Source organism: Dasypus novemcinctus, chromosome 2 (genome assembly GCF_030445035.2).
Source record: "Dasypus novemcinctus isolate mDasNov1 chromosome 2, mDasNov1.1.hap2, whole genome shotgun sequence".
Lineage (NCBI taxonomy): Eukaryota > Metazoa > Chordata > Mammalia > Cingulata > Dasypodidae > Dasypus > Dasypus novemcinctus.
In genome coordinates, this window is record NC_080674.1 from 59,329,847 (window position 1) to 59,342,492 (window position 12,646).

The window sequence follows — 12,646 nt, forward strand, 5'->3', positions numbered from 1 at the left end:
AAATAAATAGAGGGATGTACCTAAGGTATGCTCCCAAAACAGAGAGTATCTACAACCTCAAGCAAGACAGTTCCACCCACCTGCCCCATGAGATCTAAGCCCCCTCTCTACTGGAAACAGAGTAGGCATCACAATCCCAAAATCCTCAAGATTTAGGAATGAATGAAAATAAGGAGAAATATAACTATGAACTGAAGTAGACTTATTATTCTAGTAATGGAAAAACTTGTGACATTGATATAAAGGCAGTGATCACCAGAGGTTCTGAGAGGATGGAGAGCAAAGAATAGGTATAACATGGGGCATTTTGGTAACATTGGAATTGTTTTGCATGATATAGCAATGACATATATATACCAGTATACATTTTGTGAAAACCTATAAAATTGCACAGTGCAAAGTGTAAACCATAATGTAAACTATAGTCCGTGGTTAGTAGCAATGCTTCAACAATTGTAACAAATGTACCACACTATTGAAAGATGTTAGTTGTTAGTGGGGAAAAGCATGGGAGGGGGAGGGGTGAGGTATATGGGAATTCCCTATATTTTCGATGTAACATTTATGTACTCTCAAACATCTCTAAAAATAATAAAATAATAATAATAAAAGAAAAAAGAAAAGAAATATATAAATAAGAGGGAGGCTCTGGTGATGCACACACCTGGCTGCACATGCCAAATACCTGGGGGGGATAGTTTTTGTTTGTTTGTTTGTTTTTTCCCCCCGGTGGCTTTTTTGTGTGCTGTCTGCCTCTGTGTCCATTCGCTGGGCACTCTTCTTTTTTTTTTTGCTTGTCTCCCTTGTTTTTTGTTCGTTACCTTGCTGAGTCAGCTCTCCGTGGCGCTTGCGGGCTGGCAGCACTCCGTGGCACTTGCAGGCCAGTGGCTCTCCGCAGGTTTGGCTGAGCCTGCCTTCCCAAGGAGGACCCGGGATGCGAACCCAGGGCCCCCCATGTGGTTTACGGGAGCCCACCTGAGTGAGTCACAGCTGCTTCCCTGGGGGGATATTTTCTAATATCTGTGATGAATCACCCAGAGTTTCCAATTTAATTGTGCTGGTTTGGGTAATTGTAAAAGACTTCCAATGACTGAGAAAAATTGAATATGTAAATGATTAAATTAGTGGGGAAAAAATCAGGAGGATCAAGTTGGAAAGTTTCTTTACAAAGTATACCGAGATGTTGATAAGTGAGGCTTATTGAAGAGAATAAGGAATATGGATGCAGTGGATAAATATTAACTTCCAAAATTAAGGGGAAAAAAAAAAGACTTCTATTAAGACCTGTCTGAGTTTGGCTCGATGAAAAAGAGTGAATCACATTTTCTCTGATGCCTTATTTTTTCTCAGGTACAGCCCAAAGTCAGATCCTAGTAGAGCAATTCCTTTTTGGGGTCACTAAGTTGCATTTTGTGCACTGTTTTCCAGAACCAAGTGACGAGCAGGAGTCCATTCTCTATGAAAAGAAGTTAAATTCAAAGGAAATTACTTATGCATCCAGGATGGGGGAGAAGGAATAGAGCTATTTTAAGATTTGGCTTGTTAGTTTGACACTCTCCAGATACAAATTATTTTATTCTGTGCAGACAGAATTAACTCACTTACATGTAAAATACCAAAAACTCTTTTTGTTTCCCTTTACCCCATCCCAGCTTTTCTGAAAGATTCCACTTTTATCTTTGACTAGAACCGAAATGGGAATAAATTACACTTTCTTCTCTTTCTTCTCTCTCTCTCTCACTCTTTCTCTACATATACATGTATATATAAATATATGTATGTATGTATAACTCTTGTTTTAGCTAAACAACAAATAAATAACAAATTTTTTGGTACCTATGATCTGGTACCAGTAAGGTCTGAGTTAACTGACATTTATGGAGTAACGATGGCGACCAACATATTGCTTCCGAATTCATTAATCTTGTTTTGAGATTAGCAGTAAATCCCAAAGGATCTTTGCAATGTTTCAGAAATAAATCATCTTTTCACATGTATATTATTTGGTGACAACCACTCTCTAAATGTGTGTCTCTGACCAACAAAGAAATAAGATAGTTCCTCTAATGAGATGTTTAGAAGCCCATCTCCCAAATAAGAAATTTTACAAAATATAACAAATGACACAAAAATACAGACATAATTTCCACATGGAGAGGAAGATTTTATTCAACAGACAATTGTCAGATTCCTAATAGAAATACTAGAGGAAAGCCCTTTGCTCCCAGTTAGAAATTTACCAGTTTTAGAATCTTAGCCTGGAGAAGTGAATTGAAAACAAATTTGAGTTTCTGTGATGAAAAAAAATTCCAATAAATTATTTAGCTTATAGGAATTAGAAAGGATGAGTTGAGCTGAACTGAGGCAGCTGGCTGCCTAAACTGGGACTAAGAATATTCACTGTATCCTACATAAAACCACATTTGTTCTTACAACAACCCAGAGTTAAACAGAAAGCATGGTAGTTATATTTTACAGATTCAAGAATTAGGAACAAATCCCAAGCATAAGAAAATAAGTAAGGCATGTCATAATCAAAATTGCTCAAAATCAGTGATAAATAAGCAGCCAAGAAAAAAAAGACACATAAAGAGGAATAATGATGAAGATGACAATAGATTTCTTGTTGGAAAAAAATGCAAGATGGTGACCTAACATCTTTAAAGAGCTGAAAGAAAAATAAAAGTTTCGATCTAAAATTTTATACCCAGGGGAAATATCTTTCAAAAATGAAGGCAAAATAGAGACTATTTCAGACATACAGAAGCAGAGAGAATTTATCACTGGTTGACTCACATTACAAGAAATGTAAAAAGAATTCTTTCAGGCAGAAGAGAAATGATACCAGATGGAAATACAGATATAACACAGGAAGGACAAGGACCAAAAATAGTAACTACATGGGTTGAAATCCACCAAGTATGCAGAAAGGGGTATAAACTTAATATTAGTAGTCAAATACTCATTTTGGAGGCATGACCACCACTTCATATTTTCTTGCAAAGTAACAACATAGTGCCCTACAGGATCTAAGAAGGGAAGATACTAGCAGAAAAAGTATGGTAAATTTTTTATGCGGACAGGGATAAAATGATTTTGTCTATTGTTCACTAAGTAAGGCAAGTGAAGACTAGAGAAATTGCTAAATCCTGCAGAATACACCAAAGAATTTCCAAAGCAAAAAGAAACTGATGTGTCTGATGTGTGTGTGTAGTGGGGACTACTGTAGAAGCATTGTATCATAGTTTGGCTGCATCTTTTTATTCCAAGCAGTTCATAATATAATATTCACCGTATAATTGATGACATCTTGGATTCTATGATGTATTACAATTTCTGAATCAAAAGATATGTGTTTTTTCTCATTGGACCGTACCTGGAGCTACCTTCTCTGCTTTGTTGATGGTGAGCAGCAGGAAGTCCAAGGTAGTCAAACCATGACCAGACATTGAGCATTTACACCCTGATCCCAATCATGAAATTAACCAACTCTAGCAGCAAATTGATATTTTGTTTGCCTCCACACAAATGTCCCACACTACAATTCTTATCTGAATAAAAATTATTATTGTCTCCATTGGTGCTCTAAGCTTTCAAAATTCTTTATAAAACCTTGATAATTGAAGAAAATATTTATTTCATTTTATTTCCTTGGCAGTTTAGGGCATTTAAAGAGCTTATATTAAAATATTTCATATATAAAAACAAATGGAAAGGGCGTTGGTTCTGATACAGTAATGGCAAAGAAGTGTATACTTTTCTTTTCAAATGTTTTTATAAATTGTTAGTAAATGGAGAAAGTTGTGTATGCAAAAACATGTATTCAATTGCAGTATCCCAGTACCTCATGGGTTATTATGTCAGCAGAACTGAGATCCTAAAATGCATGTAATGGCAAGAACAGGCATTCAATTAACTTTGTTTAAGAATTCAAATCAGCTGATGGGTGCTAAGTTAGGTCCCTTCCTTTCTTCACAAAGATGCACTCTGGATTATGAGTTTATATAGTCAGGAGTGCAACAGGATCAATTTAGGCATTTGTTCCCTGGGAACTCAGGAAGCTGTGACATTTACTTCCCAGCCCCAACCCCTCAACTTACACAACTGTGACTCTCCTGGGGCCTCCAGGTCACTAACCTCATTCTAAGTGTCTGATTTCTAACAGTGCCATCAGGTCTAGAACGTTCTCTATTAACATATGGGGTCTCTACTTAGGGCCTTTAGAACACAGACCTAAGTCTGACCCACAAGGCCTATAGTAACAGAGGAATAATAATAATAATAAACTACACAGGGAAATCTAACCAGATTTGATTGTCTTTAACAGAACCTCTGAAGTTTATTTGTAAGACTATGTTAGAGCTTGAGATTCAAGGTGTGTCCATGAGGGTATTTTTTTACACCTTAATTCTCTATGTATTTTCATTTTTTCATATGCCCCACACATCAGATATGATTGGAAAGAAGCATAGAGTTTAGAATTTCAGCCTTTTCCCCAAGTCCGTGGGTACAAGCTGAATTCCACTGTTGAAACTATTAACTAAGGAATCAGAATTAGAAAGGTCACGTTCCTCAGATTTTTCTGATAAAATATGCTGAGCCTCGGAGGGGTCCAGGTGGAATCAAGAGTACGTTGCACCGAATACTTTAATCTTATTTTAAAATTCATGCTTGGTTCAGGGGATACTGTGAAATAAAACTCTGTCTCCTCTAGCTCTCTCCTTTCTTCTTGGGAGGGAGAAACAGAGATGGCATCTGATTGAAAGCTCTCCTGCTGCAGTTTAAAGCTATTTGCTTTCATTCTCTCATCAGGTTGGGAACAGCTCGTTACTACTTTCTGTTTAACAATCTTCAAACACTTGGCAATTATTAGTAAGACTGTTCCCAAGCTTCTCTTCTCTGAACTTTACAAATCAATTCTTTAAACTTTCTTCATTTGCTTAGCTTTTCAACACTTTGATTGTGCTCTCCTGACCCTACCCATTGGATGATATGCCTTTCCAACCTATTTTAAAATGTTGTCCTTAAATAAGAATGTGGCCAGTATAAAAGGGAGGATTAAAGAACATCATTTCCTTTCAGCCTCCTCTCTGAGATAACAATATGTACACATGCACAGGAACTGTACTTTTAAAACTTTGAGTGAATAGTATGGAAACATGTTCAAGAGCTCAGGCTTGGAAACCACCTCTCCTGGATTTCATTTCCAGATCTGCCACTTAACTAGACAAGTGATGATAGACAAATTATTTCACCTCTCTATACCTCATTTTCCACAGCTGTAAAATAGGGACAGTAATATCCCTATTGAGTACTTGTAATGGTTAAATTATTTTTAACAAGTGTAAAGTGGTTAGAATATCCCCATGTATTAACTATTATAATTATTATCTAAGTTTCAAAGCCAAAAGTAGATTATGTGCATCACAATCCACAGCGGAAACTTATGCTAAATGCTAGATATAGTGTTTTTGGTAACTTAAACCCCATTGCACTGTAATTTTGATGAAAATTAGCCCGGAACTTTTCTCTTAAAAATGCAAGGCATAAGGATATTATTTCTTCTGTTTCTTTTTTAAAAACTATTACCCCAGAATTTCCTGAACCCCAATTTCCTTAGCCACTTAGTCATTATTATAATAAGGGAACATTACATTTTTGTGTGATGGATTGTGAAAAGGATTACCAACCATCTTAGTTGATCTGGAACTTAGGGATTTCCCAGGACGAGAAACTTTTACTGATAAAAGTCTTGGGCAAGCCAAGACAGCTTGTCACCCTAGCTGTAAATATACTAGATATTATGGGGTCAAAAGGCAGAAAGGAAGAAGCAGTCATATTATTAACCTTATAGAATACAAAATAATTTTTAATACACCACTGTTTTTAATTTTTTTTAAAGATTTATTTTTATTTATTTCCCCCCCCCCACCACCACCACCATTCTTCCCATTGTCTACTTTCTGTGTCCATTCACTGTGTATTTTTCTGTGTCTGCTTGTACTCTCCTTAGGTGGCTCCCAGAACTGATCCTGGGAACTTCTGGAGTGGGAGAGAAGCGATTACTCTCTTGCACCACCTCAGCTCCCTGTTCTGTTATGTCTTCTGATTTTCTCTCCTCTTTTTCTCTTGTTGTGTCATCTTCCTGCACCAGCTCTCTCTGTCAGCCGGCATTCTTTCCTGCAGGTTTCCTGTTTGGGGCCACATTCCCGCATGGGCCAGCACTCCGTATGGGCTAGTTAACCACATGGGCCAGCTTGCCCTCACCAGGAGGCCCTGGGCATCGAACCCTGGACCTCCTTTATGGTAAACAGGAGCCCAATTGGTTGAACCACATTCATTTCCATCTCTTAATTTTTGATACAGGCAATCCCTAATAAGTATCTGCACTGTAAAACTGCACTGAACTAATTAATTCTAATGCTATTCTGCTTTCCTCTAATTGTTTCCTGCCTATTCTTTTTCTTTTAGGTCAACTCAAATCAAAACATACTCTTGGGATAATGCCCAGGTTATCCTGGTTGGGAACAAGTGTGACATGGAAGACGAGCGGGTCATCTCAACCGAGAGAGGCCAACATTTAGGAGAACAGCTTGGTAAGGAACAAATTAATGAGAGAGTTTGGTAAATATTTGTTACACTGTAGAGTCCCAGCTAATTGCCAGAGTGAGTTGAAGTTTGTCAACCTGACAGAGGAAACAACACATCCTCCTAAGTAGTAAGTGCATTTTCCTCCCACTTTCTTTCTTGTGGCATCATTGGAATTCAAGCACATTTATCGAAGCAAAATATAACAATCAGAATTTGGTTCAAATTCTTATTACATGAAAAACATAGGTTATGCTTGCTCACTGTTTCTTTGGTTTCTTCTCTATACACAAGATTTCGCATTGAGCAAGCATTTTATTTTATTGTGTGATTGTAGTTCTCAACTTTCCACCGGAGGAAGGTAATGTGGCACAGAATAAGTCACACTCTAGATTTAGATTTGTAATAACTATTACAAACCTTTAGACTCAATCTCCTCATTTCTCAAGAATAAGTATCATAATCCATGCCTATGTCATCAGGTCCTTGTAGATAAGATCAAATGAGATAGTAGATATTAAGGAGAGCTTTAAAAACAGCAAGCCTATTCAAAAACAAAATATTCCATATAAGAAAAATGCTCAAATGAGTACAGTAAAGTTTCAGTGCAAAGGAGGGAATCGTGATTAATTTCGTAATTCAAGACATTTTTACTGAGCACCTATTATATGCCCTCCCTGCACTGTGCCAGATGTTACGGGGGTACAAAAATGTGTGATCCACGGTCTCCCTGGACTCAAGAAGCTCCCAATAATATACACATGAGAGTAGAAATAATAAGATAACGAGAGTAGGGCAATGAGGAGCTGGTCAGCTAGGAGCAGAGGCCAAGAGGAAAGCAACAGGAAGAGGGAGGCAGAAAAAGGGAGACAGACAGCAGTGCCAGAAGGATGGAACAGTGTGGGCAGGATCAGAGGCAGGTGGAGGACAATGCAGAGGAGACACCTGGGGTGATAATGTACCCAAGTGAGCTTTACAGCCAGTAGAGTGAGTGATGAGAAGAGGTAGAGATCACTGTGGGTTAAATGACCAGATAAAGCTTGAATGGTCCCTAAGGAGAGCAGAATTTGAAAACCACTAAGAGGAGGGGAAGAAAAGTACAAGGGTGTGAGGGCATTGCCCTCAGCATAAATCCAAGGGACAGTGAGCAGAAGGGTTGGAACATAGCATAATGTTGCTAAAGTTGTGAGTGGATTTGTGAGCAATTCCAACCCAGAGGCAGAGGAGCTGGAATTCTCTCTCTCTCTCTCCCTCCCTCCCTTTCTGTAGACAACAGAGAATATTGAAGGATTCTAAACAGGAAAATATCTATCTGATTTTCCAACCTTTTCAACTGGGACCCACAGTAAGAAATATATTCTACCTCAAAACCCAGTATGCACATACATATAGAGAGAATGAAACAAAAATTTCACAAAATATATTTACCTGTGCTAAATGACATTTATGCTATTTTCTATTCTATTCTTTTTTCTTTTTTAGCAATAGTCTCAACCTACTGAATTGATTCCAAGACCCAATATTGGGTCTCAACCTGCATTTGGAAAGCACTGCGGGGAAGGGTGTGCTTTGGGATTAATCTGCTGGTGGTGTGCAGCATTGATGGGGTTTAGCAATCTCAATACTCACCTAAGCATAGTCCACTCTACAACTTGACTTCTTCATGAGATTAAGGAGCTTGTTAGCCTAAATGCTATCATCTGATGGCCATAAGCACCCTTCCGCCAAGTGTTCCTAAAGACGCCCATGAGAAAGTCACACAGCTCATTTCTGGTTTCCCGCCATTGCTCTTGAGCCCTTATCTTCTTGCCATGGGGCCTCTGTCCATTTATATCAACTTAACAATGTCAAGAAAAGTTCAAAAATCTTGGCAGCCTTTCCTCAGACTTCTCTGTTCCTCACAAAGATGAAGATAAACATGGGAACTGGTTGCTCCCCAGTGGAAGAGAGAGGAAACCTGGAAATGGGTTGACAAGTGGCTTCCTGAGGACCAGCTACCGCTTTCCTCCTTGGAGAGGAGTCAGGTGTCTGCCAAGTCAGGAAAGAAATAGCTAAAAGCACACAGGCTATCTTTATGCATAAACACGAACATTGTTTGGTTCAAAGAAAGATAGATTGGAACCAAAATTGTTTAATGTCATCAGTATATATGAGCCAAATATCTGGCTAAATTTTTCTACCATTCTAATAAAATACTGGGATGTTGAGGGGTTCTGGAAGGGGACATTAGAATGACAGGAAGGCATCAAGAGATTGACTCCACCAAATGGCACACACACAAACCCTTTCCATGCAGTACACAGATGTGAGAAATTTCCTGAAATTGTGAGGCAAAATGTTTATGTCCCTGTGCGAGTTCTGCCAATGGCTTCTAATTGATTTTTGCTCTCTAGTCAATAAAAGCTAACAGTTGTCATAGCAACCACCATGTGCATTCATTTACTTCCTCTAATGCGGTTTGTTCTCATGACTACTCTCACTTTCACAAATGATCATGAGATAACCAAAATGAGAAACACACCCTCACTGTCTAAATTTAAAGGTTTTCAAGGCTTTTGTTTTATTTTTTAAATTCCTGGTAAAATCCCATTGTCCAGAATACCGTCACTTACACACAGAGGTTAGGCATTGCTTTTTTGTTGTCATTTTTCCCTTTTTTTTTTTAATTAGAGAAGTTTTCAGAAATAGCATCCCTAAAATACAGAGTTCCCAAGGCCACCTATTTATTAACACCATGCATTGGTGTGGTACATTTTTTTCTTTTCTTTTTTTCTTTGAAACGATTTGTTGAAGTATATCATTCATACATGAACAAACATAAACAATAAATGTGTAGTAAAAGTTATTAACTTACAAAACAAACATAGGTAACATCATACAGCGCTCCCATATATTACTCCACCACCAATGCCTTGCATTATTATGAAATATTTGTAACAATTGTGGAGGAACATCATTAGAGTATTACTACTAACTATACTACCGGTAGTCCATATTTTACATTCCCTCCAAACCACCCTATTATTTTTTGTTCATAGACCATACAATTTATCTAAAGTGTACAATCAGTGACTTTTGGTATAATCACTGAGGTGTACATTTATCACTTCAATCAATATTAGAGCATTTTCATTACTCAAAAAAAAAAAAGAAGAAAAAAACAGTTAAAACAAACCACTATCATTCCCATATGTTAATGCTACTAATTACAAATCCTATGATATACTTTCACCATTTCTATTCATTTCCAAACAACTTTTCACCAATTCCACACAGATTAAACCTCAGCTTTCCATTCTCTAACCACATTCTATTTTCTGGTAATTTATATTGTGACTATTAACTCTATCAGTTTGCCTCATTATATTTAATTCATAATAGCAAAATCATACCATATTTGTCCTTTTGTGCCTGCCTTACTTCACTCAACATAATGTTCTCCAGGTTCATCCATGTTACCATACGCTTCATGACTTCAGTTCTTCTTCAGCTGAATAATATTTCATTGTGTGTATATACCACAGTTTGTTCATCCAGTCATCAGATGATGTACACATGGGTTGTTTCCATCTTTTGGCAATTGTGAATAACGTTGCTATGAACATTGGTGTGCATGTCTGTTTGTGTCACTGCTCTCAGTTCTTTTGGATAAATACCTAGTAATGGTAATTCCAGGGTCACATGGCAGATCTATATTTAATTTCCTTAGGAACTTCCAAACAGAGAACCATAGTGGCTGTACCATTCTATTCCCACCAACAGTGAATAAGCATTCTTATCTCTCTCCACGTCTTCTCCAACCTTTGTAGTTTTCTTGTTTTTTTCATAGTGGCCATTCTAGTAGGTGTGAAATTATGTGTCATTGTAGCTTTGATTTACATTTCCGTAATAGCCAGTGACATTGGACATTTCTTTCATATGTTCTTTCATCATTTGTTTTTCTTCTGTAGCAAAATGTCTATTCAAGTCTTTTACCCATTTTTTAATCGAGTCATTTGTCTTTTTATTGTTGAGTTGTGTCATCTTTTTATATATCATGGATATTGTACCCTTGCCATACACATGATTTTCAAATATTTTCTCCCGTTGTATAGCCTTGCCTTTTATTATACTCTCTTCACAAAGCCCTTTGTGAAGTATTTAATTTTGAGGAGATACCATTTATCTATTTTTCCTTTCATTGCTCGTGCTTTGGGGGTAAGATTTAAGAGAACTCCACGTACTACGGGGTCTTTTAGATATTTCCCTGCATTGTCTTGTAGGAGTTTTATGCTCCTGCTTTTATGTTTAGGTCTTTGATTCATTTTGAGTTGATTTTTGCATAGGGAGAGAGAGAGAGGTCCTTTTTCATTCTTTTGGTTATGGATATCCTGTTCTCCCAGCACCATTTGTTGAAGAGACTGTTCTGTCCCAGAAAAGTAGATTTGGTAGGCTTATCAAAAATCATTTGACTTTGGACGGTAGGGTCTCTTTCTGAACTCTTGAGTCTATTGATCAGTGTGTCTGTCTTTACACCAATACTATGCTGTTTTGACCACTGTAGCTTTATAATACACTTCAAGTTCAGGAAGCATGAGTCCTCCAACTTTGCTCTTCTTTTTTAGGATGTTTTTGTCTATTCAGGACCCTTTTCCCTTCCAAATAAATTTGGTAATTGACTTTTCTATTTCTGCAAAGTAGGCTTTTAGAATTTTGATTGGCATTGTGTTCAATCTATAAATCAGTTTGGGTAGAAGTGACAACTTCATGATGTTTAGTATTCTAATCCATGGACATGGAAAGTCCTTCCTTTTGTTTAGGTCTTCTTTGATTTTTTTTTTTTTTTAGCAGTGTTTTGTAGTTTTCTGAATACAGATACTTTACATTCTTGATTAAATTGATTCCTAGATATTTGAGTCTTTTTGTTGCAATTGCAAATGGATTTTTTTCCTTGATTTTCTCTTCAGCTTGCTCATTTCTAGTGTATAGAAACATTGCTGACTTTTGCATGTTGATCTTGTATCCTGACACTTTGCTGAACTCATTTATTAGTTCTGACAGTTTTGTTGTAGATATTTCAGAATTTCCTAAATATAGTATCATGTCATTTGCAAATAGTGACAGTTTTACTTCCTCTTTTCTAATTTGGATGAATATTATTTATTTATTTATTTATTTATTTATTTATTTATTTATTTTGCCTAATTGCTCTAGCTAGAACTTCTAGCACAATGTTGAATTTCAGTGGTGACACTGGGCATCCTAATCTTGTTCCTGATCTTAAAGGTAAAACTTTCAACCTCTCCCCATTGAGTATGATGTTGGCTGCGGAATTTTCATATATGTCTTTTATTATGTTGAGGAACTTTCCTTTTATACCTATCTTTTGAAAATTTTTGTCAAGAAAGGATGCTGGATTTTCTGGAATGTCTTTCCTTTCAGCATTGATTGAGATGATTATGTAGTATTTTTCCTTCAATTTGTTAATCTCGTATATTAATTGATTTTCTTGTGTTTAACCACACTTATATACCAGGAATAAATCCCATCTGGTCATGATGTATTATACTTTTAATATGCTGTTGGATGCAATTGGCAAATATTTTGTTGGGAATTTTTGCATTTATGTTCATTAGAGATTGGTCTGTAATTTTCTTTTCTTGCTGTAACTTTATCAGCCTTGGGTATTAGGATCATGCTGACTTCCTGACTTCATAAACTGTATTGGGTAATTTTCCCTCTTTTTCAATTTTTTGGAAGAGCTTAAGCAGGATTGATATTAATTCTTCTACAAATGTTTGATTGAATTTACCTGTGAAGCTATCTGGTCCTGGATTTTTCTTTGTTGGAAGATATTTGATGACTGCTTCAATTTCTTTACTGCTGATTGGTTTGTTGAGTTCCCTGTGTTTCTTGTAGAGTACATATAAGCTGTGCATTTCTAAGAATTTGTCCATTTCATCTAGCTTGTCTAGTCTGTTGACATACAGTTCCTCATAATGTCCTCTTAGGATTCTTTTTATTTCTGTGGGGTCAGTCATAAAGACCCCCTGCCCCCTACTTTCATTCCTGATTTTAT

General features: G+C 36.8%; 1 protein-coding gene across 3 annotated transcripts in view; it reads left to right on the forward strand.

The window, feature by feature from the left end:
* Positions 1-12,646, forward strand: part of RAB3C (RAB3C, member RAS oncogene family) — a 297,703-nt gene that overhangs the window by 254,023 nt on the left and 31,034 nt on the right. For all 3 annotated transcript variants that reach the window (XM_004458827.4, XM_012525290.4, XM_004458826.4), the window contains exon 4: positions 6,472-6,596. In XM_004458827.4, the coding sequence (XP_004458884.2) occupies positions 6,472-6,596 (125 nt within the window). The remainder of the gene's footprint in view (positions 1-6,471; positions 6,597-12,646) is intronic.